Source organism: Anser cygnoides, chromosome 2, assembly GCF_040182565.1.
Source record: "Anser cygnoides isolate HZ-2024a breed goose chromosome 2, Taihu_goose_T2T_genome, whole genome shotgun sequence".
Taxonomy (NCBI): domain Eukaryota; kingdom Metazoa; phylum Chordata; class Aves; order Anseriformes; family Anatidae; genus Anser; species Anser cygnoides.
Genome location: NC_089874.1, coordinates 163,441,573 through 163,469,351, shown reverse-complemented (window position 1 = coordinate 163,469,351; position 27,779 = coordinate 163,441,573). Strand labels below are relative to the sequence as shown.

General features: G+C 61.3%; 1 protein-coding gene across 1 annotated transcript; it reads right to left on the bottom strand.

The window, feature by feature from the left end:
• Positions 1-85: 85 nt before the first annotated feature.
• On the bottom strand, positions 86-24,774 carry EPPK1 (epiplakin 1). The gene is made up of 4 exons (XM_066990933.1): positions 24,614-24,774; positions 12,699-20,678; positions 11,336-11,635; positions 86-11,198 (listed from the first exon to the last, which is right to left on the bottom strand). Exons 1-4 carry the CDS (start codon positions 24,761-24,763, stop codon positions 1,134-1,136), a joined length of 18,495 nt encoding a protein of 6,164 aa, XP_066847034.1. The 5' UTR covers positions 24,764-24,774; the 3' UTR covers positions 86-1,133.
• Between the last annotated feature and the right edge of the window lie 3,005 nt (positions 24,775-27,779).

The following is a 27,779-nucleotide window of genomic DNA, read 5'->3' as shown; positions in this document are numbered from 1 at the left end:
GCTTTCACCTATCAGCTACAAAAACTGTGGTGAGAACTCAATTTTCCAAGGATGCAACTGAGTTAATTAAGGCAAATAGCCAAAGACAATGAATTTAAGGTTTGTATGTTTCCTTTTATTAAACAGTAGTAGAATTATTCAGTACCGAACTGTATGGCACAGTGGTCCAGAGGCTGTCTCTACTCCAGGAACATGCACATGGGCTGCACCTGAAGGGAGGAAAAGTCAACTCAGGACACGGAATGGCAAAAGGAGCTGAGAAATGTACTGGAGGAAACAGCTGGAGGTAGCAGATTCTGTACCACCAGCTGCCCTTACTGCTGGCTGCATACAGGGACAGCTTTGGCTAGAAGTACAGAATGACAACATACGCTACTGTTTCTCAGCTCTTGCATGGATGCCACAAAACAACTCTCTATAGAGGCTCTCAGGAGAGCTGGACAACTGAAGGCAGGGAAAGCAAAAACTTGAGTGATTTGATTGTACACATCAGAGAGAGACCAAACCACTCTCAGTTAAGGGTATATGTGGTCTAGAGGCCTCCAGAAATATTGGATGGACTGAGGCAGTGACAGCAAACACAGATAATGTATACCAGCCCAGTAACACCTAACTTCGGCCTGACATCATGCCTACACGGAAATGTGCTCTCCATGCAGGAGACAGGCTTGCAAAACTAAAACTATGGCAATAGTTTAAAAGTATAATAGTAAAAAAAATGTTCCCCATAAGTAAGGATACAGACGAGAGAAGGAATAAAATTCCAATTCTCACTACATTTCATACAACGTGAAAGACATCCTTAGACTTAAAGAAATATAAAGGAAAAAGTACAACATCGTGCACCAAAGTGGCTGGACATAAGACAGTCTGATTAATTAATTCCAGTTAGGTTATAGAAGACAATGGATTAAAACACTATACTGTAATGCTCAGATGAGTCACCTAAAACCCGTAACTGCTGTATTACAAAACATGAAAGAGAAGAACAAGGAAATACTCTACAAACAATAAGAAAAGAAGAAGAACATATAAAAAAAATGACAAAAATGCCAGCAGCAAAACAAGTCTCAACAACGGAAAAATTCTTCACCAATGCAATAGCACAGAAAAAAATGTAAAGAGTTTTATGATTAACTAGAGAAAACATTAAGGAAATAAAGATTAGAGTCTGGGTCGGGCACGCAGCGTCGCAGGAGCTGCATGTAGGTGAGGTTCTCGTGCGTGTTGGGGTCGAAGAAGCCTTTGGTGTCGTCGCTGGGGTCGGAGAGGATCTGGTTCATCTCCTGGTCAAAGTAGCCGCGCTTGTAGGCAGCTTCTACGGGGAGGCGGTGGCTGTGCACGGGGTCGATGATGCCGCCGGTGGCTATCTGGGCCTCGAGCAGGCGGATGCCGTGCTCCTTGACGATGAGCTCCTTCTTCATGGCCTGGAAGAGGGAGATCTGGTCGCCGGTGTAGGGGTCGGTGTAGCCCGTCACGGCCCTCTCGGCCGACAGGAGCTTCTCGTGCAGCTCGCTGCCCACCAGCCCGGACGAGACGGCCTCGTCCACAGAGAGCTTCTGGTTGGTGAGCGGGTCGACGAGGAAGCCGGTGGCAGCCTGCGCCTCCAGCAGCACCAGGGCCGTGCCCTGCCTCAGGATGCCCTTCCACATGGCCTGGTAGATGCTCATCTTCTCCATCTTGGCCGGGTCGGCCTTGGACGGCACCAGCACGCCGGCGATGCAGCCCGTGCCGTCCAGGTAGCGCTTGACGGAGGCCATTTCCGTCACCTGCTGCACCGTCTTGGAGCCCTGGACGAGGTCGGCCAGCGTGTCTTTGTCGATGATGCCCGAGTCCAGCAGGTCCGAGGCGGTCACCTGCCGCCTGAGGCCCGTGAATTTCACCTTGCTGCTCTGCTCCACCGCCTCCTGGATGAGGACGGTGAGGAGCCTCGCCAGCTCGTCCAGCGCCAGGCTGCCGCCGCGGACCTTCCCCAGCAGCTCCTGCCTCTTCGCCTCGGAGACGTACTTGGAGAAGAGGAGCTCCCACAGGGAGACCTTCCTGCCGTGGAAGCCGCCTGCTGAGACCTCGACGGTGTGGGATGTCAGGGCCCGCTCCAGCTCCAGCTCCCGCTCTCGCTCCCGCTCCCGCTCCCGCTCCCGCTCCTGCCGGGAGCCCGTGGCCTCACCGTTCTCAGCCGGCGGCGGGGCCTCCCGCTGTGTCGGCTTGCGGGCCAGGGCGGCGCCGTGGCCCTGGCCCTCGGCCCCGGTGATGATGGTGGTGAGGAGGGTGATCATCTCGGAGATGGCCAGCGTCCCCGCCTTGTACTTCCGCAGGAGGTCCTGGCGCCGGTGGTCGGGGATGTAGCGAGAGAAGAGGAGCTCCCAGACGGTGACGCTCTGGCCCTGGAAGAGCCCCACGCTGACGGTGGTGCGGGCAGCCTGCAGGGCTTTGCGGGCGTCCTCGGTCAGCTGGTAGAGCACCGAGCCCTTGTCCATCAGCTGCAGCATGAGCAGCCCCGTGTCCGGGTCGGGCACGCAGCGTCGCAGGAGCTGCATGTAGGTGAGGTTCTCGTGCGTGTTGGGGTCGAAGAAGCCTTTGGTGTCGTCGCTGGGGTCGGAGAGGATCTGGTTCATCTCCTGGTCAAAGTAGCCGCGCTTGTAGGCAGCTTCTACGGGGAGGCGGTGGCTGTGCACGGGGTCGATGATGCCGCCGGTGGCTATCTGGGCCTCGAGCAGGCGGATGCCGTGCTCCTTGACGATGAGCTCCTTCTTCATGGCCTGGAAGAGGGAGATCTGGTCGCCGGTGTAGGGGTCGGTGTAGCCCGTCACGGCCCTCTCGGCCGACAGGAGCTTCTCGTGCAGCTCGCTGCCCACCAGCCCGGACGAGACGGCCTCGTCCACAGAGAGCTTCTGGTTGGTGAGCGGGTCGACGAGGAAGCCGGTGGCAGCCTGCGCCTCCAGCAGCACCAGGGCCGTGCCCTGCCTCAGGATGCCCTTCCACATGGCCTGGTAGATGCTCATCTTCTCCATCTTGGCCGGGTCGGCCTTGGACGGCACCAGCACGCCGGCGATGCAGCCCGTGCCGTCCAGGTAGCGCTTGACGGAGGCCATTTCCGTCACCTGCTGCACCGTCTTGGAGCCCTGGACGAGGTCGGCCAGCGTGTCCTTGTCGATGATGCCCGAGTCCAGCAGGTCCGAGGCGGTCACCTGCCGCCTGAGGCCCGTGAATTTCACCTTGCTGCTCTGCTCCACCGCCTCCTGGATGAGGACGGTGAGGAGCCTCGCCAGCTCGTCCAGCGCCAGGCTGCCGCCGCGGACCTTCCCCAGCAGCTCCTGCCTCTTCGCCTCGGAGACGTACTTGGAGAAGAGGAGCTCCCACAGGGAGACCTTCCTGCCGTGGAAGCCGCCTGCTGAGACCTCGACGGTGTGGGATGTCAGGGCCCGCTCCAGCTCCAGCTCCCGCTCTCGCTCCCGCTCCCGCTCCCGCTCCCGCTCCTGCCGGGAGCCCGTGGCCTCGCCGTTCTCAGCCGGTGGCGGGGCCTCCCGCTGTGTCGGCTTGCGGGCCAGGGCGGCGCCGTGGCCCTGGCCCTCGGCCCCGGTGATGATGGTGGTGAGGAGGGTGATCATCTCGGAGATGGCCAGCGTCCCCGCCTTGTACTTCCGCAGGAGGTCCTGGCGCCGGTGGTCGGGGATGTAGCGAGAGAAGAGGAGCTCCCAGACGGTGACGCTCTGGCCCTGGAAGAGCCCCACGCTGACGGTGGTGCGGGCAGCCTGCAGGGCTTTGCGGGCGTCCTCGGTCAGCTGGTAGAGCACCGAGCCCTTGTCCATCAGCTGCAGCATGAGCAGCCCCGTGTCCGGGTCGGGCACGCAGCGTCGCAGGAGCTGCATGTAGGTGAGGTTCTCGTGCGTGTTGGGGTCGAAGAAGCCTTTGGTGTCGTCGCTGGGGTCGGAGAGGATCTGGTTCATCTCCTGGTCAAAGTAGCCGCGCTTGTAGGCAGCTTCTACGGGGAGGCGGTGGCTGTGCACGGGGTCGATGATGCCGCCGGTGGCTATCTGGGCCTCGAGCAGGCGGATGCCGTGCTCCTTGACGATGAGCTCCTTCTTCATGGCCTGGAAGAGGGAGATCTGGTCGCCGGTGTAGGGGTCGGTGTAGCCCGTCACGGCCCTCTCGGCCGACAGGAGCTTCTCGTGCAGCTCGCTGCCCACCAGCCCGGACGAGACGGCCTCGTCCACAGAGAGCTTCTGGTTGGTGAGCGGGTCGACGAGGAAGCCGGTGGCAGCCTGCGCCTCCAGCAGCACCAGGGCCGTGCCCTGCCTCAGGATGCCCTTCCACATGGCCTGGTAGATGCTCATCTTCTCCATCTTGGCCGGGTCGGCCTTGGACGGCACCAGCACGCCGGCGATGCAGCCCGTGCCGTCCAGGTAGCGCTTGACGGAGGCCATTTCCGTCACCTGCTGCACCGTCTTGGAGCCCTGGACGAGGTCGGCCAGCGTGTCCTTGTCGATGATGCCCGAGTCCAGCAGGTCCGAGGCGGTCACCTGCCGCCTGAGGCCCGTGAATTTCACCTTGCTGCTCTGCTCCACCGCCTCCTGGATGAGGACGGTGAGGAGCCTCGCCAGCTCGTCCAGCGCCAGGCTGCCGCCGCGGACCTTCCCCAGCAGCTCCTGCCTCTTCGCCTCGGAGACGTACTTGGAGAAGAGGAGCTCCCACAGGGAGACCTTCCTGCCGTGGAAGCCGCCTGCTGAGACCTCGACGGTGTGGGATGTCAGGGCCCGCTCCAGCTCCAGCTCCCGCTCTCGCTCCCGCTCCCGCTCCCGCTCCCGCTCCTGCCGGGAGCCCGTGGCCTCACCGTTCTCAGCCGGCGGCGGGGCCTCCCGCTGTGTCGGCTTGCGGGCCAGGGCGGCGCCGTGGCCCTGGCCCTCGGCCCCGGTGATGATGGTGGTGAGGAGGGTGATCATCTCGGAGATGGCCAGCGTCCCCGCCTTGTACTTCCGCAGGAGGTCCTGGCGCCGGTGGTCGGGGATGTAGCGAGAGAAGAGGAGCTCCCAGACGGTGACGCTCTGGCCCTGGAAGAGCCCCACGCTGACGGTGGTGCGGGCAGCCTGCAGGGCTTTGCGGGCGTCCTCGGTCAGCTGGTAGAGCACCGAGCCCTTGTCCATCAGCTGCAGCATGAGCAGCCCCGTGTCCGGGTCGGGCACGCAGCGTCGCAGGAGCTGCATGTAGGTGAGGTTCTCGTGCGTGTTGGGGTCGAAGAAGCCTTTGGTGTCGTCGCTGGGGTCGGAGAGGATCTGGTTCATCTCCTGGTCAAAGTAGCCGCGCTTGTAGGCAGCTTCTACGGGGAGGCGGTGGCTGTGCACGGGGTCGATGATGCCGCCGGTGGCTATCTGGGCCTCGAGCAGGCGGATGCCGTGCTCCTTGACGATGAGCTCCTTCTTCATGGCCTGGAAGAGGGAGATCTGGTCGCCGGTGTAGGGGTCGGTGTAGCCCGTCACGGCCCTCTCGGCCGACAGGAGCTTCTCGTGCAGCTCGCTGCCCACCAGCCCGGACGAGACGGCCTCGTCCACAGAGAGCTTCTGGTTGGTGAGCGGGTCGACGAGGAAGCCGGTGGCAGCCTGCGCCTCCAGCAGCACCAGGGCCGTGCCCTGCCTCAGGATGCCCTTCCACATGGCCTGGTAGATGCTCATCTTCTCCATCTTGGCCGGGTCGGCCTTGGACGGCACCAGCACGCCGGCGATGCAGCCCGTGCCGTCCAGGTAGCGCTTGACGGAGGCCATTTCCGTCACCTGCTGCACCGTCTTGGAGCCCTGGACGAGGTCGGCCAGCGTGTCCTTGTCGATGATGCCCGAGTCCAGCAGGTCCGAGGCGGTCACCTGCCGCCTGAGGCCCGTGAATTTCACCTTGCTGCTCTGCTCCACCGCCTCCTGGATGAGGACGGTGAGGAGCCTCGCCAGCTCGTCCAGCGCCAGGCTGCCGCCGCGGACCTTCCCCAGCAGCTCCTGCCTCTTCGCCTCGGAGACGTACTTGGAGAAGAGGAGCTCCCACAGGGAGACCTTCCTGCCGTGGAAGCCGCCTGCTGAGACCTCGACGGTGTGGGATGTCAGGGCCCGCTCCAGCTCCAGCTCCCGCTCTCGCTCCCGCTCCCGCTCCCGCTCCCGCTCCTGCCGGGAGCCCGTGGCCTCGCCGTTCTCAGCCGGCGGCGGGGCCTCCCGCTGTGTCGGCTTGCGGGCCAGGGCGGCGCCGTGGCCCTGGCCCTCGGCCCCGGTGATGATGGTGGTGAGGAGGGTGATCATCTCGGAGATGGCCAGCGTCCCCGCCTTGTACTTCCGCAGGAGGTCCTGGCGCCGGTGGTCGGGGATGTAGCGAGAGAAGAGGAGCTCCCAGACGGTGACGCTCTGGCCCTGGAAGAGCCCCACGCTGACGGTGGTGCGGGCAGCCTGCAGGGCTTTGCGGGCGTCCTCGGTCAGCTGGTAGAGCACCGAGCCCTTGTCCATCAGCTGCAGCATGAGCAGCCCCGTGTCCGGGTCGGGCACGCAGCGTCGCAGGAGCTGCATGTAGGTGAGGTTCTCGTGCGTGTTGGGGTCGAAGAAGCCTTTGGTGTCGTCGCTGGGGTCGGAGAGGATCTGGTTCATCTCCTGGTCAAAGTAGCCGCGCTTGTAGGCAGCTTCTACGGGGAGGCGGTGGCTGTGCACGGGGTCGATGATGCCGCCGGTGGCTATCTGGGCCTCGAGCAGGCGGATGCCGTGCTCCTTGACGATGAGCTCCTTCTTCATGGCCTGGAAGAGGGAGATCTGGTCGCCGGTGTAGGGGTCGGTGTAGCCCGTCACGGCCCTCTCGGCCGACAGGAGCTTCTCGTGCAGCTCGCTGCCCACCAGCCCGGACGAGACGGCCTCGTCCACAGAGAGCTTCTGGTTGGTGAGCGGGTCGACGAGGAAGCCGGTGGCAGCCTGCGCCTCCAGCAGCACCAGGGCCGTGCCCTGCCTCAGGATGCCCTTCCACATGGCCTGGTAGATGCTCATCTTCTCCATCTTGGCCGGGTCGGCCTTGGACGGCACCAGCACGCCGGCGATGCAGCCCGTGCCGTCCAGGTAGCGCTTGACGGAGGCCATTTCCGTCACCTGCTGCACCGTCTTGGAGCCCTGGACGAGGTCGGCCAGCGTGTCCTTGTCGATGATGCCCGAGTCCAGCAGGTCCGAGGCGGTCACCTGCCGCCTGAGGCCCGTGAATTTCACCTTGCTGCTCTGCTCCACCGCCTCCTGGATGAGGACGGTGAGGAGCCTCGCCAGCTCGTCCAGCGCCAGGCTGCCGCCGCGGACCTTCCCCAGCAGCTCCTGCCTCTTCGCCTCGGAGACGTACTTGGAGAAGAGGAGCTCCCACAGGGAGACCTTCCTGCCGTGGAAGCCGCCTGCTGAGACCTCGACGGTGTGGGATGTCAGGGCCCGCTCCAGCTCCAGCTCCCGCTCTCGCTCCCGCTCCCGCTCCCGCTCCCGCTCCTGCCGGGAGCCCGTGGCCTCGCCGTTCTCAGCCGGCGGCGGGGCCTCCCGCTGTGTCGGCTTGCGGGCCAGGGCGGCGCCGTGGCCCTGGCCCTCGGCCCCGGTGATGATGGTGGTGAGGAGGGTGATCATCTCGGAGATGGCCAGCGTCCCCGCCTTGTACTTCCGCAGGAGGTCCTGGCGCCGGTGGTCGGGGATGTAGCGAGAGAAGAGGAGCTCCCAGACGGTGACGCTCTGGCCCTGGAAGAGCCCCACGCTGACGGTGGTGCGGGCAGCCTGCAGGGCTTTGCGGGCGTCCTCGGTCAGCTGGTAGAGCACCGAGCCCTTGTCCATCAGCTGCAGCATGAGCAGCCCCGTGTCCGGGTCGGGCACGCAGCGTCGCAGGAGCTGCATGTAGGTGAGGTTCTCGTGCGTGTTGGGGTCGAAGAAGCCTTTGGTGTCGTCGCTGGGGTCGGAGAGGATCTGGTTCATCTCCTGGTCAAAGTAGCCGCGCTTGTAGGCAGCTTCTACGGGGAGGCGGTGGCTGTGCACGGGGTCGATGATGCCGCCGGTGGCTATCTGGGCCTCGAGCAGGCGGATGCCGTGCTCCTTGACGATGAGCTCCTTCTTCATGGCCTGGAAGAGGGAGATCTGGTCGCCGGTGTAGGGGTCGGTGTAGCCCGTCACGGCCCTCTCGGCCGACAGGAGCTTCTCGTGCAGCTCGCTGCCCACCAGCCCGGACGAGACGGCCTCGTCCACAGAGAGCTTCTGGTTGGTGAGCGGGTCGACGAGGAAGCCGGTGGCAGCCTGCGCCTCCAGCAGCACCAGGGCCGTGCCCTGCCTCAGGATGCCCTTCCACATGGCCTGGTAGATGCTCATCTTCTCCATCTTGGCCGGGTCGGCCTTGGACGGCACCAGCACGCCGGCGATGCAGCCCGTGCCGTCCAGGTAGCGCTTGACGGAGGCCATTTCCGTCACCTGCTGCACCGTCTTGGAGCCCTGGACGAGGTCGGCCAGCGTGTCCTTGTCGATGATGCCCGAGTCCAGCAGGTCCGAGGCGGTCACCTGCCGCCTGAGGCCCGTGAATTTCACCTTGCTGCTCTGCTCCACCGCCTCCTGGATGAGGACGGTGAGGAGCCTCGCCAGCTCGTCCAGCGCCAGGCTGCCGCCGCGGACCTTCCCCAGCAGCTCCTGCCTCTTCGCCTCGGAGACGTACTTGGAGAAGAGGAGCTCCCACAGGGAGACCTTCCTGCCGTGGAAGCCGCCTGCTGAGACCTCGACGGTGTGGGATGTCAGGGCCCGCTCCAGCTCCAGCTCCCGCTCTCGCTCCCGCTCCCGCTCCCGCTCCTGCCGGGAGCCCGTGGCCTCGCCGTTCTCAGCCGGCGGCGGGGCCTCCCGCTGTGTCGGCTTGCGGGCCAGGGCGGCGCCGTGGCCCTGGCCCTCGGCCCCGGTGATGATGGTGGTGAGGAGGGTGATCATCTCGGAGATGGCCAGCGTCCCCGCCTTGTACTTCCGCAGGAGGTCCTGGCGCCGGTGGTCGGGGATGTAGCGAGAGAAGAGGAGCTCCCAGACGGTGACGCTCTGGCCCTGGAAGAGCCCCACGCTGACGGTGGTGCGGGCAGCCTGCAGGGCTTTGCGGGCGTCCTCGGTCAGCTGGTAGAGCACCGAGCCCTTGTCCATCAGCTGCAGCATGAGCAGCCCCGTGTCCGGGTCGGGCACGCAGCGTCGCAGGAGCTGCATGTAGGTGAGGTTCTCGTGCGTGTTGGGGTCGAAGAAGCCTTTGGTGTCGTCGCTGGGGTCGGAGAGGATCTGGTTCATCTCCTGGTCAAAGTAGCCGCGCTTGTAGGCAGCTTCTACGGGGAGGCGGTGGCTGTGCACGGGGTCGATGATGCCGCCGGTGGCTATCTGGGCCTCGAGCAGGCGGATGCCGTGCTCCTTGACGATGAGCTCCTTCTTCATGGCCTGGAAGAGGGAGATCTGGTCGCCGGTGTAGGGGTCGGTGTAGCCCGTCACGGCCCTCTCGGCCGACAGGAGCTTCTCGTGCAGCTCGCTGCCCACCAGCCCGGACGAGACGGCCTCGTCCACAGAGAGCTTCTGGTTGGTGAGCGGGTCGACGAGGAAGCCGGTGGCAGCCTGCGCCTCCAGCAGCACCAGGGCCGTGCCCTGCCTCAGGATGCCCTTCCACATGGCCTGGTAGATGCTCATCTTCTCCATCTTGGCCGGGTCGGCCTTGGACGGCACCAGCACGCCGGCGATGCAGCCCGTGCCGTCCAGGTAGCGCTTGACGGAGGCCATTTCCGTCACCTGCTGCACCGTCTTGGAGCCCTGGACGAGGTCGGCCAGCGTGTCCTTGTCGATGATGCCCGAGTCCAGCAGGTCCGAGGCGGTCACCTGCCGCCTGAGGCCCGTGAATTTCACCTTGCTGCTCTGCTCCACCGCCTCCTGGATGAGGACGGTGAGGAGCCTCGCCAGCTCGTCCAGCGCCAGGCTGCCGCCGCGGACCTTCCCCAGCAGCTCCTGCCTCTTCGCCTCGGAGACGTACTTGGAGAAGAGGAGCTCCCACAGGGAGACCTTCCTGCCGTGGAAGCCGCCTGCTGAGACCTCGACGGTGTGGGATGTCAGGGCCCGCTCCAGCTCCAGCTCCCGCTCTCGCTCCCGCTCCCGCTCCCGCTCCTGCTCCTGGGAGCCCGTGGCCTCGCCGTTCTCAGCCGGCGGCGGGGCCTCCCGCTGTGTCGGCTTGCGGGCCAGGGCGGCGCCGTGGCCCTGGCCCTCGGCCCCGGTGATGATGGTGGTGAGGAGGGTGATCATCTCGGAGATGGCCAGCGTCCCCGCCTTGTACTTCCGCAGGAGGTCCTGGCGCCGGTGGTCGGGGATGTAGCGAGAGAAGAGGAGCTCCCAGACGGTGACGCTCTGGCCCTGGAAGAGCCCCACGCTGACGGTGGTGCGGGCAGCCTGCAGGGCTTTGCGGGCGTCCTCGGTCAGCTGGTAGAGCACCGAGCCCTTGTCCATCAGCTGCAGCATGAGCAGCCCCGTGTCCGGGTCGGGCACGCAGCGTCGCAGGAGCTGCATGTAGGTGAGGTTCTCGTGCGTGTTGGGGTCGAAGAAGCCTTTGGTGTCGTCGCTGGGGTCGGAGAGGATCTGGTTCATCTCCTGGTCAAAGTAGCCGCGCTTGTAGGCAGCTTCTACGGGGAGGCGGTGGCTGTGCACGGGGTCGATGATGCCGCCGGTGGCTATCTGGGCCTCGAGCAGGCGGATGCCGTGCTCCTTGACGATGAGCTCCTTCTTCATGGCCTGGAAGAGGGAGATCTGGTCGCCGGTGTAGGGGTCGGTGTAGCCCGTCACGGCCCTCTCGGCCGACAGGAGCTTCTCGTGCAGCTCGCTGCCCACCAGCCCGGACGAGACGGCCTCGTCCACAGAGAGCTTCTGGTTGGTGAGCGGGTCGACGAGGAAGCCGGTGGCAGCCTGCGCCTCCAGCAGCACCAGGGCCGTGCCCTGCCTCAGGATGCCCTTCCACATGGCCTGGTAGATGCTCATCTTCTCCATCTTGGCCGGGTCGGCCTTGGACGGCACCAGCACGCCGGCGATGCAGCCCGTGCCGTCCAGGTAGCGCTTGACGGAGGCCATTTCCGTCACCTGCTGCACCGTCTTGGAGCCCTGGACGAGGTCGGCCAGCGTGTCCTTGTCGATGATGCCCGAGTCCAGCAGGTCCGAGGCGGTCACCTGCCGCCTGAGGCCCGTGAATTTCACCTTGCTGCTCTGCTCCACCGCCTCCTGGATGAGGACGGTGAGGAGCCTCGCCAGCTCGTCCAGCGCCAGGCTGCGATGATGCCCGAGTCCAGCAGGTCCGAGGCGGTCACCTGCCGCCTGAGGCCCGTGAATTTCACCTTGCTGCTCTGCTCCACCGCCTCCTGGATGAGGACGGTGAGGAGCCTCGCCAGCTCGTCCAGCGCCAGGCTGCCGCCGCGGACCTTCCCCAGCAGCTCCTGCCTCTTCGCCTCGGAGACGTACTTGGAGAAGAGGAGCTCCCACAGGGAGACCTTCCTGCCGTGGAAGCCGCCTGCTGAGACCTCGACGGTGTGGGATGTCAGGGCCCGCTCCAGCTCCAGCTCCCGCTCTCGCTCCCGCTCCCGCTCCTGCCGGGAGCCCGTGGCCTCGCCGTTCTCAGCCGGCGGCGGGGCCTCCCGCTGTGTCGGCTTGCGGGCCAGGGCGGCGCCGTGGCCCTGGCCCTCGGCCCCGGTGATGATGGTGGTGAGGAGGGTGATCATCTCGGAGATGGCCAGCGTCCCCGCCTTGTACTTCCGCAGGAGGTCCTGGCGCCGGTGGTCGGGGATGTAGCGAGAGAAGAGGAGCTCCCAGACGGTGACGCTCTGGCCCTGGAAGAGCCCCACGCTGACGGTGGTGCGGGCAGCCTGCAGGGCTTTGCGGGCGTCCTCGGTCAGCTGGTAGAGCACCGAGCCCTTGTCCATCAGCTGCAGCATGAGCAGCCCCGTGTCCGGGTCGGGCACGCAGCGTCGCAGGAGCTGCATGTAGGTGAGGTTCTCGTGCGTGTTGGGGTCGAAGAAGCCTTTGGTGTCGTCGCTGGGGTCGGAGAGGATCTGGTTCATCTCCTGGTCAAAGTAGCCGCGCTTGTAGGCAGCTTCTACGGGGAGGCGGTGGCTGTGCACGGGGTCGATGATGCCGCCGGTGGCTATCTGGGCCTCGAGCAGGCGGATGCCGTGCTCCTTGACGATGAGCTCCTTCTTCATGGCCTGGAAGAGGGAGATCTGGTCGCCGGTGTAGGGGTCGGTGTAGCCCGTCACGGCCCTCTCGGCCGACAGGAGCTTCTCGTGCAGCTCGCTGCCCACCAGCCCGGACGAGACGGCCTCGTCCACAGAGAGCTTCTGGTTGGTGAGCGGGTCGACGAGGAAGCCGGTGGCAGCCTGCGCCTCCAGCAGCACCAGGGCCGTGCCCTGCCTCAGGATGCCCTTCCACATGGCCTGGTAGATGCTCATCTTCTCCATCTTGGCCGGGTCGGCCTTGGACGGCACCAGCACGCCGGCGATGCAGCCCGTGCCGTCCAGGTAGCGCTTGACGGAGGCCATTTCCGTCACCTGCTGCACCGTCTTGGAGGTAGCGCTTGACGGAGGCCATTTCCGTCACCTGCTGCACCTCCATCTTGTCTTGGAGCCCAGCACGCCGGCGATGGACGAGGTCGGCCAGCGTGTCCTTGTCGATGATGCCCGAGTCCAGCAGGTCCGAGGCGGTCACCTGCCGCCTGAGGCCCGTGAATTTCACCTTGCTGCTCTGCTCCACCGCCTCCTGGATGAGGACGGTGAGGAGCCTCGCCAGCTCGTCCAGCGCCAGGCTGCCGCCGCGGACCTTCCCCAGCAGCTCCTGCCTCTTCGCCTCGGAGACGTACTTGGAGAAGAGGAGCTCCCACAGGGAGACCTTCCTGCCGTGGAAGCCGCCTGCTGAGACCTCGACGGTGTGGGATGTCAGGGCCCGCTCCAGCTCCAGCTCCCGCTCTCGCTCCCGCTCCCGCTCCCGCTCCCGCTCCCGCTCCCGCTCCTGCCGGGAGCCCGTGGCCTCGCCGTTCTCAGCCGGCGGCGGGGCCTCCCGCTGTGTCGGCTTGCGGGCCAGGGCGGCGCCGTGGCCCTGGCCCTCGGCCCCGGTGATGATGGTGGTGAGGAGGGTGATCATCTCGGAGATGGCCAGCGTCCCCGCCTTGTACTTCCGCAGGAGGTCCTGGCGCCGGTGGTCGGGGATGTAGCGAGAGAAGAGGAGCTCCCAGACGGTGACGCTCTGGCCCTGGAAGAGCCCCACGCTGACGGTGGTGCGGGCAGCCTGCAGGGCTTTGCGGGCGTCCTCGGTCAGCTGGTAGAGCACCGAGCCCTTGTCCATCAGCTGCAGCATGAGCAGCCCCGTGTCCGGGTCGGGCACGCAGCGTCGCAGGAGCTGCATGTAGGTGAGGTTCTCGTGCGTGTTGGGGTCGAAGAAGCCTTTGGTGTCGTCGCTGGGGTCGGAGAGGATCTGGTTCATCTCCTGGTCAAAGTAGCCGCGCTTGTAGGCAGCTTCTACGGGGAGGCGGTGGCTGTGCACGGGGTCGATGATGCCGCCGGTGGCTATCTGGGCCTCGAGCAGGCGGATGCCGTGCTCCTTGACGATGAGCTCCTTCTTCATGGCCTGGAAGAGGGACATCTTCTGTCCTGTGCAGGGGTGGGTGTAGCCCGTCACAGCTTTTTCTGCGCAAAGAAGTTTTTTCTGTAATTCACTGCCCACCAGCCCAGACATGACAGCTTCATCCACTGATATCTTTTTATTCTTGACTGGGTCTATGATGAAGCCTGTGGCAGCTTGTGCCTCCAGCAGCACTAGTGCCGTCCCTGGCCTCAGGATGCCCTTCCACATGGCCTGGTAGATGCTCATCTTCTCCATCTTAGTGGGGTCAGCCTTGGATGGCACGAGCACACCAGCCATGCTTCCAGTTCCCTCAAGGTATCTTCTCACATTATCCATTTGCGCTATTTCTTGTGCTGTTTCTTTTCCTTCCTGGAGTTTCTGCATAGTTTCTTCTGTGATTATCTCTGCACTGAGAAGTTCCGATGCTGTTATTTGTTGTCTTATTCCTTGGAACCAAACATCACTTCTGTCCTCCTCTTTTTCTTTAATGATATTTAGTATTGTATCAATGATTCTTTGTATAATGTTGTGGGATTCCTCTTTATATTTTTTCACCAGTTCTTTTCTTTTCTCTTCTGTGATGTACTCAGAACAGAGAAGTTCCCAGAGTGATAATTCATTCCCTTTGTATTTTCCAACAGACACTTGTACCTTTGTAGATATTAGGGCTTGTTTTGTTTGTTCATCAATGTAGAAATAGTCATCTTCTTTCTCCATGACCTGCAGCAGGTACAGTCCAGTATCTCTGTCTTTGGAACATCTTTCCAGGAGCTGACTGTAACTGATTTTCTCATTAGTATTTGGATCTATAAAACCTTTGCTGCCATGATCTGGATCAGAAAGTACGAGAAACGTATCGCCATCCAAGTAGCCCCTCCGGTAGGCCACCTCCACAGGGATGCGGTGGCTGTGCACAGGGTCGATGATGCCACCAGTGGCAATCTGGGCCTCAAGCAGGCGGATGCCGTGCTCCTTGACAATTATCTTATTCATTATGGCCTGGAAAAGGGATATTTTAGTGCCTGTCTGGGGATCTGCATATCCTGTCACAGCTTTCTCTGCTGACAGGAGCTTCTCGTGCAGCTCGCTGCCCACCAACTTGGCCAAGATGGCCTCGTCCACGGGGAGCTTCTTATTTTTCAGTGGATCAACAATGAAGCCGGTGGCAGCCTGCGCCTCCAGTAGCCCCAGTGCACATTGCTCTGAGAGCAGACCCCTCTTCAGGGCCTGGTAGATGCTCATCGTCTCTTTCCTTGATGGAAGTAGAACTCCTGCAATGCATCCAGTGCCATCCAGGTACCTTTTTACCATGTCCTTCTTTGTGAGGCTATGAAGCGTGAGACTTCCATCCTGCAGCTGATCCAGAGTCTTCTTGTCAATTATCTCGGAGTTAAACAATTCTGACACTGACACCTCACCTCGGAGTCCTTTGACCTTGAGGGCTTCTGCTTTTTGCTCTGTATCCTCAATTGTTTTGAGGATGAGAGCTATAAGGTTTTCCAGAGTTAGAGTTTTACATTTATATTGCTTCACTAGTTCTTTCCTTTTCTGCTCGGAGATGTAATGGGAACAGAGAATTTCCCAGACAGAAACTGTTTGGTCCTTGAATTTTCCAACTGTCACTTTAAGGGGCTTTGAGTGCAAAACCTGTTTTGTCAATTCATCTATGTAGAAGTACTTTCCCCCTTCCTGGACAACTTGTAGCATGTACAACCCAGTCTCTGAATCTTGGACACATCTCTCCAGGAGCTGCATGTAGGTGAGGTTCTCGTGCGTGTTGGGATCGAAGAAGCCCTTGGTGTCGTCGCTGGGGTCGGAGAGGATCTGGTTCATCTCCTCATCGAAGTAGCCGCGCTTGTAAGCCACTTCCACAGGGAGGCGGTGGCTGTGCACGGGGTCGATGATGCCGCCGGTGGCGATCTGGGCCTCGAGCAGGCGGATGCCGTGGCTCTTCACTATTAGCCCTTGGTTCATGGCTTCAAATAGGGACATTGGTGCTTTTGTGTAGGGGTCAATGTAGCCTGTCACGGCTCTTTCTGCACAGAGTAGCTTTTCAAAAATCTCACACCCAATTAGACCTGCCTTAAATGCTTCCTCCACTGAAAATTTCTTGTTTTTCTCTGGGTCAATGATGTAGCCGGTAGCAGCCTGTGCCTCCAGCAACACCAGTGCTGTCCCCGGCCTCAGGATGCCCTTCCTCATGGCCTGGTAGATGCTCATCTTCTCATTGCTTGGCTGTATAAGGACCCCTGCTATGAAATTGCTGCCCTCCAAGTATCTGCGGACAGAGTCCATTTCAGTGACTTCTTTGACTGTTTTCTTCCCCTGGTTGAGCTCATCGAGGGTTTTTTTGTCTATCAGTTGAGACTGGAAGAGATCACTGGCGGACACTCTTTTCCGCAGACCTTTGAATGCAAACTTCTTTCCTTGCACCTCAGTCTCTTTGATGATTTTCATGACAATCATTATGATTTCATGTAGCACTTCAGTATTCTCATCTTTGTACTTTTGCACCAGCTCTCTTCTTTTGCTGTCTGAGATGTATTCAGAGTTGAGAAGGTCCCAGACTGACACTGTCTGTCCTTTGAACCGTCCTATGTTGACACAGACAGTCACAGATTTCAGCATCTCCATGGTTTGTTCATCCACGCAGAACATTGCATTTTCTGACAGAGGAAGGAACCAGAGGCCTGTCTCAGCCTCATAAATGCACCTGTCCTTCAGCTGCTGGTAGGTCACGTTCTCCTTTGTGTTTGGATCGAAAAAGATTTTGGTGTTGTCATTCAGCTGAGTGAGTTTTTGGTTCAGGTCCTCATCATAGAAGCCGTACCTGTATGCAGCCTGGAGTGGAAGGTGATGGTGGTGAACAGGATCGATGACCCCTCCTGTGGCCAGCTGGGCCTCTAGCAAAGGAACAGCTTCACCCAGGGGAATGAGCTCTTTCCTGACCGCCTGGCACAGGGAGATGGAGCTCCCTGTGTAGGGGTCTGTGTAGCCAGTCACTGCCCTCTCAGCTAGGAGAAGCTTCTCTGTGAGCTCCTCACCAACAACAGCTGCTCTCACGGCATCCCTCACACTGAGTCTCTGACTTGTTGCTGGGTCAGTTAGGTACCCTGTGGCTGCCTGAGCTTCTAGCAGCTTCAGAGCAGCCCCAGGGAGGAGGAGATTGTTTTTCATGGCATTGTAAAAACTCATCTTCTTTTTGGATGCCTGTATGAATACCCCGGCTATGCTGCCTGTGCCCTGCAAGTACCTCTTCACACTCCCTATTTCAGCCACTTCCTCGGGAGTTCTTATGCCCTGAGCTAGTTCTTCGAACATCTTCTCAGTAATGATGCCAGCCTCCAGCAACCAGACTGCGGGGACACTTCCCTGCAAGCCCTGGAAGGTGATGTGGGTGCAGGCTTTCATCTCCATCTCCCTTACCAGTCTGAGCACAAGAGCTACCAGCTGCTGCAGCGACGTTTCCTTAGCACGGAACCTCTCCACAAAGTCACTCCTCTGCTCATCAGTGAAATACCCAGAGTGGATTAGCTCCCAGAGGGAGACCCCTTTTTCCTTCACCACAGTTTCCTTGAAAAGCTGTTGGATTTGTTCATCTGTGTAGACAGGAACGGCTGTCTGTTGTAGAGGCAGCAAGTGGAAGCCAGAGATCTCGTCCTTCTGGCAGCGCTCTATGAGCTCAGCGTAGGTCACGGTCTCTTTGCTGTCTGGGACGCAGAAGGCTCTGTTGTTGTCATTGGGTTTAGAAAGGGCCTTGCTTGTGTCCTCGTCCAGGCACCCTCGCTTTTGGGCAGCTTCTCTGGGGATATGGTGGCCACACGTTGGGTCAATGATGCCTCCTGTAGCCATCTGCACCTCCATCAGCTGCATGGCCTGTTTGTCAGTGATCAGGCCCTTCTTCATAGCCTGGAAGAGGGGTATCTTCTTGCCTGTGAAAGGATCTTTATAGCCTGACACAGCCCCTTCTGCTTGCTGAAGCTTCTCATGGACTTCTGGCCCAATGACTCCTTCCTTGACGGCGTCATCCACACAGAGTTTCTGGTTGTTCACTGGGTCAATGATAAAGCCTGTGGCAGCCTGGGCCTCTAGGAGTGGTAGGGCTACTCCAGGTACCATGATGTTCTGTTTCATGGCCTCATAAATGCTTATCCTCTGGTTTGATGGCTGGAGTACAATCCCCCCGATGCTGCCAGAGCCATAGAGGTATCTTCTGACAGAGTCCATGCGCAGGACTTCCTCTGGTGTGACAGAGCCCTCCAACACCTTCTCAAACAGGGCCCTGTCAATGATGCCCGTTTCCATCAGGTGATAGGCGCTGATGCTGCCTCTCATGGCTGGGAACTTGATGGGGGCCCATTTTTTGATTTCCTCCTCTAGCATGATCCGGATTTGCTCCAGGGTGAGTTTCCTCAGCTGGTAGTGGTTGAAGATTTCTCGGCGCCTCCCCTCGCTGAAGTACTCGGAGTTCAGCAGGTCCCACACAGAGACCTTCTCCCCACGTAAGCGCCCAAACCTGACAGGCAGCCAGGAGTTCCTGAACAGCTGCCTGGTGGTGTCGTCGATGAACTGGCGCTTCCTGCTGTTCAAAGGAAGGAGGCAGAGCCCGGTGGACGGCTCTGTGATGCACTTCTCTTTCAGCTGCAGGTAGGTGAGGTTCTCGTGCGTGTTGGGGTCAAAGAAGCCCTTGGTGTCATCACTGGGGTCAGAAAGGATTACATTCATCTTCTTGTCAAAGTAGCCCCGCTTGTATGCCACCTCCACGGGGATGCGGTGGCTATTGACAGGGTCGATGATGCCGCCGGTGGCGATCTGGGCCTCAAGCAGGCGGATAGCGTGCTCCTTGACGATGAGCTCCTTCTTCATGGCCTGGAAAAGGGAGATCTTGGTCCCTGAGTAAGGATCTCTGTAGCCAGTGACTGATTTCTCTGCAGTCAGTAGCTTGTCATAAACATCTGGGCCAATGACATTTGCTTGTAAAGCCTCATCTACAGAATACCTTTTGTTGGCAGCTGGGTCAATGATAAATCCAGTGGCAGCCTGTGCCTCCAGGAGGATCAGTGATGTTCCTGGCCGTAAAAATCCTTTCCTCTTTGCCTGGTAGATGCTCATCTTCTCCTGGGAGTCAGGAAGCAGCAACCCAGCAATGCTACCTGTCCCTTGCAGGTACTTCTTGACAGTGTCCATGCTGACAACTTCTTTGGCTGATGTTTCTCCTTCCTTCAGTTTCTTAAACAAATCTTTGTTGATGATTTCAGAGCTCAGGAGCTGGTCAGCTGTCACGCGACCCCTCAGTCCTTCAAAGGTGACATTAGCAGTGGAAGCCATTTCTTCAATGGTGACACTGACTGCCTTGGCCAATTGTTGTGTAGAGAGCATTCCTGAAAGGTACTGCTGGGTGAGAGCAGCTCTTTGCTCACTCTGGATGTAGTCTGAGAAGAGGAGTTTCCAGAGAGACACTGATTTTCCTTTGAATTTGCCTAAAGTAATGGGTACCTTTGTGTTTTCCAGATCCGTTTGGGTCTTGTAGTCAAAGAAGACGGGGGTTCCCTTGGGTCCTTCTCCGCTGTCTCCACTAAGTGGCAGCAGAAGGAGCCCTGTGTTGGAATCAGTGACACATCGCTTTAGCAAGTCTGCGTAAGTCAGCTTCTCCTTGGAGCTGGGGTCAAAGAACTCTTTCACTTCATCAGCAGGACTGGAGAGGAGCTGTCTTGTGGTCTCATCCAAGTATCCCCACTTGCAAGCTGTCTCTGTGGGGACACGGAAGTGCCGGCCCGGAGCAATGATGCCCCCTGTAGCCATCTGAGCCTCCAGAAGGCAAATGCCATGGTCCCTGGGGATGAAGGCCTTCCTGATGGCTTGGAACAGGGAGAGCATTTCCCCAGTGTAGGGGTCCCTGTACCCAGTGATGGTCCTCTCAGCTGAAGACAGTTTCTCATGAAGCTCTGGGCCGATGAGACCAGTCCTGACAGCCTCATCAACAGAGAAGGTTTTGTTCTTTATGGGGTCTGTCAGGCTGCCAGTGGAGGCCTGGACTTGCAGGAGTGTCAGAGCAGTGCCAGGCAGGAGGAGATGCTCTCTCAGGGCCTGGTAAAGGCTTTTCCGCTCACTGGAAGGCAGGACAACACCAGCTATGCTCCTTGTCCCACGTAGGAACTGCTGGACAGAGTCACTCTCTGCTACCTCCTGGGCAGAAACTCTTCCCTCCTCAAGACCTCTGAACGTGTCAGGGCTGATGATGCCAGCCTCCAGCAGATCCCTACTGCTCACCCTTCCTCCCAGTCCTGCGAATGTGATTTGCAGGGGCAAGAGGAGGAAGCCTGAGGCTGGATCAACAACACACCTCTTTATAAGCTCCGTGTAGGTGACCCTCTCCATAGTACTGGGGTCGAGGAACCCTTTGCTGTCCTCGTTGCTGGGGTCAGAGAAGAGCTGCCTCATCTCTTCATCTAAATATCCCCTCTCACAGGCAACATCTGCTGGGAGCCGGCAGCCTGTGGCTGGGTCAATGATGCCTCCGGTTGCCATCTGGGCCTCTAGCAGCCGGGCTCCTTGCTCTCTCCCAATCAGGTCCTTCTGGATTGCCTGGTAGAGGGAGATTTTCTCTTCTGTGTAGGGATCCAAAAAGCCAGTGGCAGCTTTCTCTGCAGAGAGCAGCTTCTCCTTCAGCTCCAGCCCCACCAACCCCAGGTGTACAGCTTCTGCTATGGAGACATGCCTGTTCTTCACCGGGTCAGCAATGAAGCCCATGGCTGCCTGGGCTTCCAGAAGAAAGAGTGCCGGATCCAAACTCAGAAGATGCTCTCTGGTGGCATCATAAAAGCTCATTATCTTCTTCAAAGCCTCTACATACACTCCAGCAATGCTGCCAGGTGCCTCTGAAGGCTCACTAGCAGCATCCATTGCTGCCACATGCCCGCCAGCTGCTGTCTTCTGTTTGCAAGGCAGTGTGCCCTGGCAGAAGTGGTTTGCTTCTGGCACATCTTCCTGGTGAGAGATGGGGGCAGCATGGCCATTCACTGCTGGCTTGCTCGCCATCCTTCCTCTGCGCACCCCTTCCACAGCTTTCTGCAGAGATGGGAGAGAATGGGGAAGCTCACTGAGAAATCAACTCTTCTATGCTTTGCGTGCTGAATTGGGGAAAAAAGGAAAAGAAGTATCTCACGGGCAGTGGGAAGTAACAGCCACAGGCGGAGCACATTTGTGGCAGTGTGCTTGTCCCTGTCCCTGGCATGCAGAGCCAGTCCTGCCAGAGGCAAGCACGCTCTGGGTCTTTACTGGATGCACTGGGACATCTTGATGTGCAAGAGAGATTAGGGGTCCACCTGTGGGGCCCGTGGGGCACTGGGCTGAGGCAGGTCCAGCTCCTGAGAGGAGAAAAGCCCCCACGAGCTGTAATGTGCATTTGGTCACCAGTCTGCACAGGGCTTGCGTCTGTTCTGTGTGGCACTTCAAAGGCCAGGAGGGCAGCTGGTGTGGGGCGAAGCACCAGGCCAGGGCAGCAGCCCCAAGGAGGACCTGCGCTCATTGGGCTGCTGCTGGACGCGGCAATGGGACAGGCAAGCCCTGAGGTAGCACAAACGGCTGCAGCCTCTGCCAGGGGCCGGTGGTCAGCCTGGTCAGCAGGGGCTGGAGCAGCCCCAGCAGAACCCCGGAGGTCCTCTGGCTGCTGTGGGGTGGGCTGTCTGCCCTGCCTGGTGTCGCTCAGAAGTTGTGGGCAGAGAGGGCAGGAGGGAGCGGGGCAAAGGGCAGCAGCACAAGGAGAAGCTGGTGGGTGCCGCTGGCCACACTGGGAGCACATTAACCTGCAAGCCTGCGTGCACACTTGAAAAGCTGCTGGGCACGCTGGGATTGACCACAATATAGCCATTACACAGTCAAATAACGTGCCAGCAGGGAGCGGGAGGCTGTCAAGCACTGGGCTGTGCAAAAGAGAGGGCTGGAGGGCATGTGGAGAGTGACTTTTTACATGGGTGGATAGTGACAGGACGAAGGGGAACAGTTTCAAACTAAAAGAGAGGAACTTTAAATTAGACATTAGGAGGAAATTCTTTACTCAGAGAGTGGTGAGGCAGTGGAACAGGTTGCCCAGAGAGGCTGTGGATGTCCTGTCCCTAGAAGTGCTCAAGGCCAGGCTGGATGGGGCTTTGAGCAACCTGGTCTGGTGGGAGGTGTCCCTGACCATGGCAGGGGGGTGGAATTAGAGGACCTTTAAGGTCCCTTCCAACCCAAACCACGCTATGATTCTTTGATTCTATCATCTGTTGCTAGGCTGGGGTTTTGCAGGGGTCTGGGAGCTGTGGTGAGGCACGGCCTGAGGGCCACACAGAGGAGCCTCAATGTCTGCAGCCTCTCACAGCTTCGGTCCCACGGCTGGGAGCCAGTTCTGCTGCAGGATCAAGGAGCAGGGGACTGAGCGCAAGGCACTGCAGCAGGCAGACAAGAGCTGCTGGCCCAGGCCACCATGGCCGAGCTGGCTGGGTGGTGGTGCTGGTGGGCTGCACTGCACTGGGCTGTGAGGATACAGCTGGAAAGGGAACAGGATCGGGAACGGCAGCTCCTGGAGCCGTGCCCTGGGGCCCAGCACCCTCGCAGGCGGCGGCGGGGAGGAAGGCATGCCGGCCCCCAGGAGAGCCGTGCCCCATGCACCCGCTGCGGTGGTTGCACCGAGTGTGGACAGCAAGGACTGGCTGCGTCTCGGCACCAGGGAGTGGATCCTGCCCTCAGCCCACAGGCCCACATCCACCAGAGTAAACACAGCAAGAGCGCAGAGCAGTGTGCCATGCCCTTCCAACAGGCTCTGCGCTCCCAGCTCTGTGCCCGTGTGCCCCCTGCAGCTCCTCCTGCTCCCCCAGCACCTTTGCCTCGCTCCTGGCCGTGCTCCGGGCTCTGTCCCCACAGGAAAGGTCCCAGCAGGCTCCGTCTGCCCGAGATGTCAGTGCAGGCACTGCTGCATGGGCTCAGATCTGCCCAGGCAGTGCCGCCTCTGTTTGCAAGTTTGGGATTGCATCTAGCGGTGGCACCGAGAGGTGGGGACGGCAGGAGGGACGGGCCATCGGTGCTCCTGCCTCTGGGAAGGGCTGTCCTGGGCCAGACAGGGCCAGGGGAGCAGGGACGTGGGGGGCTCTGCATGGCGAGGGGACTGCTGCATGGCGGGAGGGGGGCGGCTGCTCTGTCCCACACTCTGTGCTGTGCACGGGGCCCTCTGCTCGGTCCCCTGGGTTCCTACGTGCTGGTGCCCTGTGCCTGGGGCACACTCAAAATGCGAAGGGGCCGGCAGCACCTCACCACCTGCTTTGCCTGCACTCTCCTGGAACCGCGCAGGGTTGTGAAAGCTTCTCCAGGCCTGCAGCCCTTTCCTGGCAGTGATGCCAGTGAGACGGGGAGGAACTCAGCTCAGCCACGCGTGCTCAGGGGTGGGCAGTGCTGGTGCGGCTGCGGTGTCCGCAGAGCCCCACGCAGATCCCTGCAGGTCTCTGATCCGAGCCAGCCACCAGCACTGGGGTGCAGAGGGGATTTGGTCACTGCCACCCATCATGGTGCAGCTCCCAGCAGGGTCGGGGGCTGGGGCAGGACCCCCCCCCCCACGGCAGAGCTGGGGCTGCTGCTCCTCGGGGCTGTCCGCAGAGCAGCACAAGGGGAGGAGGCAGCGGGTGTGCAGGTTGAGGAAGGACGCTTCTCCCGGTAATCAGAAAGCGTCAGCGCCACGGAAACTTTTAGTAACTGGCTCTGCCTACAAAGCCAGGTCGATTCCTGGCTGCGTTTCAGGTGCTGGCACCCGCAGCCCTCCCTGAGGCCACAGTCTCTCCTGGCGTGGGCAGCCCTCCCTGGCAGCGGTACTTGCTGCTCCGCACCTTTCTGGCTGCGTCAGGAAACGCGCTGGCTCTGGCACAAGCCATGGCCTTAGATGGTACCTCACGTTTGTGCATCCCCTTTGTGCCCCTGGAGCCGCTCAGCACAACCCCCTCGCCAGCATGAGTCACCGCAGGGAGGCTTTGCCTCGCACACCCAGCGCGCGGGCGCATTCCAGCTACGCCTGCCCAGGTGCTCCATGGACGCCCCCTGCACATCCGCACTGGCAGGAGTGCACAAACAGGGCTGGGGCCGGCTGGGGAGGGAGAGATGGGGAGAAGGGACAGGTTTTACTTGCAGGGTGGGGGGCATGGTTTCGGGGAGGAGGTGTGCCTGCCGGGGGAGGCCCCAGAGCAGAGGGGAGGGAGCAGGGCTGTGGGTGGGAGCCCGGCAGGATGGTGGAGAGGGCTGTGGGGTGGCCCCGGCTGGAAGGGGCTAACACTGGGGGCATTTCAGGGGGAGGGAGAGCAACAGAGGAGTTTGCCGAGGCAGCGACAGAGGGGCGATAGGAACAGGGAGGGGAGCTTGGGGGTCCTTGCTTTGAGCAGGACTGGGGGCAGCCCAGAACCCCTTTTGGGGCAGTGCCAAGCTGGGGAGGGACGCAGGGGACGCAGTCCCTGGTGGTGCCAGTGACCATTAGTGCAGGTGCCTGGAGCAGGTTCCACCGCAGCAAGCCCCCCCAGGGTCACACCATGCCCACGTGGGGCAATTCCCCATCCCCACATACCCCTGCCTCACCGGGCACCACGTCATGGCTCTGCCCGCCTGCCACGCACCACCCCAATGCCTGCCCCATCCTCAGCACCTGCCGCCCCTACAAGCCTTGCTGTGCCCGTCAGAGCCCCAGGGCAGCAGGAGCTTCAACCAGGAGCCATCCTCCCAGGAGGTTCTTGACCCCGACCCACTCCTGGGGCATGCCAGGGGCAGGGATCAGCATCCTCCCGCTGTGCTCGGGGGCTGGCGGTGCCGTGCTGTAGTGCCGTGCGGCTGTTGCCCTATGCCCACTGTCACCTGGCCGCTGCCCAGTGCAAGTGCAGGCAATGCCGCATTCCTCGCATGCCTGAGACCTGCGCGAGTGCCTCCGGCTGCTGCGGCTCCTGGGGCAGCCCCACGGTGCCCGGCTGGGCCCCTCTGCTCCGGACCTCTCCTACCTGCCCACGGTGGTCGCAGGACGGGTTCGCCCAGCAGGTGCCCGCAGTCCCGCTGCTTTCACCACTGCTTCCTGCCTGGGACTGGAGCGCGTTTAAAACCTTTCCCTTCCCCGCCCCTGGGGATGACACACCAGCCCAGCCCTGTGCCATAAGCTCATGGATCAGCCCTCCCCACAGCTCCCTCCGTGCCCAACGCCCCCCTTGCCATGGTCTGGCTGCACATGGCCCCGCTGGGCTGCGCCCCTGTGCCCCGTCAGCACAGCCTGCCCTGTGCCCTTCGGGCAGGAGGGGGCCAGGCTCTGAGCAGGGCAAGGGGCACGAGGGTCCCCAGCTGGCCCCGATGCCGATCGGTGGTCCTGTCCTGCAGGCAACTGCCTGCTCGGGCAGCGCCCTCTGTGGAGGAGGAGGGAGAAACGGGGAGAGACAACAGGGCCTTTGTGCCTGCGCTGCTCTCATCCCCAGCAGCCTCTCCTCCTTTTCCCCATCTCGCAGCAGCCCCGTAACCACCCCTGACCCCAGCTACTCTCCCATGCCCCCAGCATTTAGCCCCACGCTAAAATGCCCCAGCACCTCATCCTGGTGGCAGCTCTCACCCAGTCCCTCTCCCATGGCAGCCCCTGCAGTCCCCCCCACCCCGCGCATGCTGTGTGTCCGTCCCCTGCCCAGTCGGCCGCACTGGTGTGTCTGCGTGGCTGCACCCTGGGCTGCAGCTGCAGGGCTGACAGACCCCCCAGGCTTCCAGCTGGCACCAAGGCAGCTGAGGAGGAAGTGGGGGACCCCCAACTTTGCCCTCATCCTGTTTTCCGACATGGATGTGCAGGTGGAGCCTGTACTGCCCCAAACATGCCCAAGCCACCCTACTGCTGCCTGAGTCACCTGCGCACCCCTCCTCTGCCTCCGTCACCAGCCCCACGCCTTTCCCCGGACCCCGCACCCAGCCCCACACCCGGCTCCCCATCTCCACCCTGCGCACCCCTGCTCCTATCACTGGTGCCACGGGTGCTTGGTGGACCCCAAAAGTAAGCAGGCACCAGGCACAGGGAGGTGGGCCTCTGGGGCAGCTGGGCGCTGCAGGGCCATGCTGCAGCCCCGTCCTGGTGCCAGCCCTGCGCCATGCTGGGGAGGACGGGATATGCGCCGCTTGGGCAAGGTGTTTACGGTGTGTAGGAGTGTGTTGTCTGGAGAGCTGCCGGTATCCAGGTGCGGGGCTGGATGGGTGAGCCCGCGGCACAGCGTGGTCCAGCAGGCACATGGAGATGGCTCCCACTGTGGGTCCCCATGGCAGCAGCTCTGCACCCCACGCAGAGGCAGCCCCGTGCTCGGTGTAGCCGTGTGCCCACGCAGGGACCCGCTCCGTGCCCGCTGCTTGAGCAGTGCAGAGCCCAGTGCTCCGGGACTGCAGACAGACCCTCGGGCCCACCCCGGGCAGCAGAGCTGCGGCACCGAGAGAGGGGCTGGCCCGGGTGCCTTCGGCAGGCCATGACCCACAGCTATGGGGTGATGTCCAAACGGGGCAGCAGCAGCAGTGGATGCAGTTTCCCCCTGGCAGGGCCAGCAGCCAGCGCCATAACTGTCCCCTGTTAGAGTGGTACACTGGGAGGAGGCTGTGTGCCAAAAGCCAGCGTGGGTTTCCGATGGCCACATGGGCATTGCCAGTGACGGCAGAGGTTTCACTCCAAGGAGGAGCCAGGGAGCCTTAATCCAAAGGCAAACAGTGATGAGTGCGTGCCGCTGCAGAGGGATCAGCACCAACATGTTGGAGTGGTGCCGTCACCACAGAGCTTCCCGCAGGCGAGGCTGACCTGCTGGCCCCCTAGTGGGGTCCTGGACCCATCCACGGCCTCCCGAAGGCTGTGCTGCCCTCGGCTGGGAGCAAGGACGGCCACGGGGCTGCAGCAGGGCCAGGCACGGTGCACGGGGGTCAGGACAGTAACACACGTCTTGCCAGGGGCCAGGGAGCCCGGCGCTGGCAGCCAAAGGGGATCATCCCCTTGCTTTCCTGAAGAGGAATCGTGCTGGGCTGTGCTAGGGTGTTCTGCTGCTACGCCTGCCGACAATGTTTTGCTTTTGCTTTTTTGGGCACGCTGCCCAAACACAGGGGAAAGCATCTGGTTACGGTAATTAGCAGTAATGTGTGGTTGCAATTCATGCGTATGCATTTGAACTGACTGTCTGTGGCTTAACCAAAACATCTTTGCTAACAAAGAAAAGGGCTCAAACCAGCTAGGGCACCTCTCCCGGCCCATGGGCGGCCATGGCTCAATCTGGAGGTTTCTGTTCACTCCCAGGAGCCGCAGTGAATCCTCTGTTCCCCGGGCTGCTGAGCCAGACGGGCTGCAGAGAGGCTTTTTGTGGACAACGGGAAGCTCATGGGCAGCCCAGAGGCGTGCACACAGGGATGCGGTTGCTCAGTGGTGCAGGAGTCACCCCAGGGTGGCCAGTCCCACCTCAGCTGGCAGGGATAGCTGAAGGAGACCGCCACGGCCGGCTGCTGGGCGCTGCGGGGAGGGCGCTGCCGCAAGGGAACAGCTCTGGAGGTGCTCAGCCAACGCCGCGCTGCGTGCCCCAGCCGGGGCAGCCTCCTGCAGCAAACACCGCGTGCTGGGCGCCCCACGGGGCCGCCTCTCCTGAGGCACCGAGGCTGTGCCCGGCCAGCTGCAGAGCGCGTGGCCCCACAAGGGCACAACAGCACGGGCAGTGCAGCCGGGACAGCTCGGGACGGGGCGAGGTGTGCAGGAGCTGGCCCACGGCCAGCTGGGACGTGGCGGGGCTCAGGCCAGACGCTGAGCTCAGCACCAGGAGGTATCTGCTGTGGCTCTGCTGCCAGGTACCTGCACTCACACACATGAAAACAGCCTTGTGCAGGTGAGAGTGGGGGATCGCACACACACGCCCATGAAAGTGGCGCACACGCAGGCTTGTACATGCACTGGCCCCAGCTCAGGAGCAGGGCTGGCGTGCAGACATTGACCCCTGCATTACCAAAGCCACCAGCACTCGTGTCCTGGATGAGCCAAGTCCGGTCAGCTGCTGTCCCCAGTACGGCACTGCTTCCAGCCCCACGGGCATTCTGACCCCATGCCTGGCCATTGGCTTTGCAGGATCAGGATGGGGTCTAGGGATGTGAGCTGGCTGCATCTGGGGCTGTGCCGGGTGCGCATCGAGG

What these genes read in the sequence shown, in the direction of transcription:
- EPPK1 (XM_066990933.1), bottom strand. Translation starts at nt 24,763, where the DNA reads ATGGCACAGGGCTGGGCTGGTGTGTCATCCCCAGGGGCGGGGAAGGGA. An exon ending in TCACGGGCCTCAGGCGGCAG is followed by an intron (nt 11,636 to 12,698) that starts GTGACCGCCTCG and finishes AAGCCGACACAG; the next exon opens with CGGGAGGCCCCGCCGCCGGC. An exon ending in CGGTGGAGCAGAGCAGCAAG is followed by an intron (nt 11,199 to 11,335) that starts GTGAAATTCACG and finishes CAGAGCAGCAAG; the next exon opens with GTGAAATTCACGGGCCTCAG.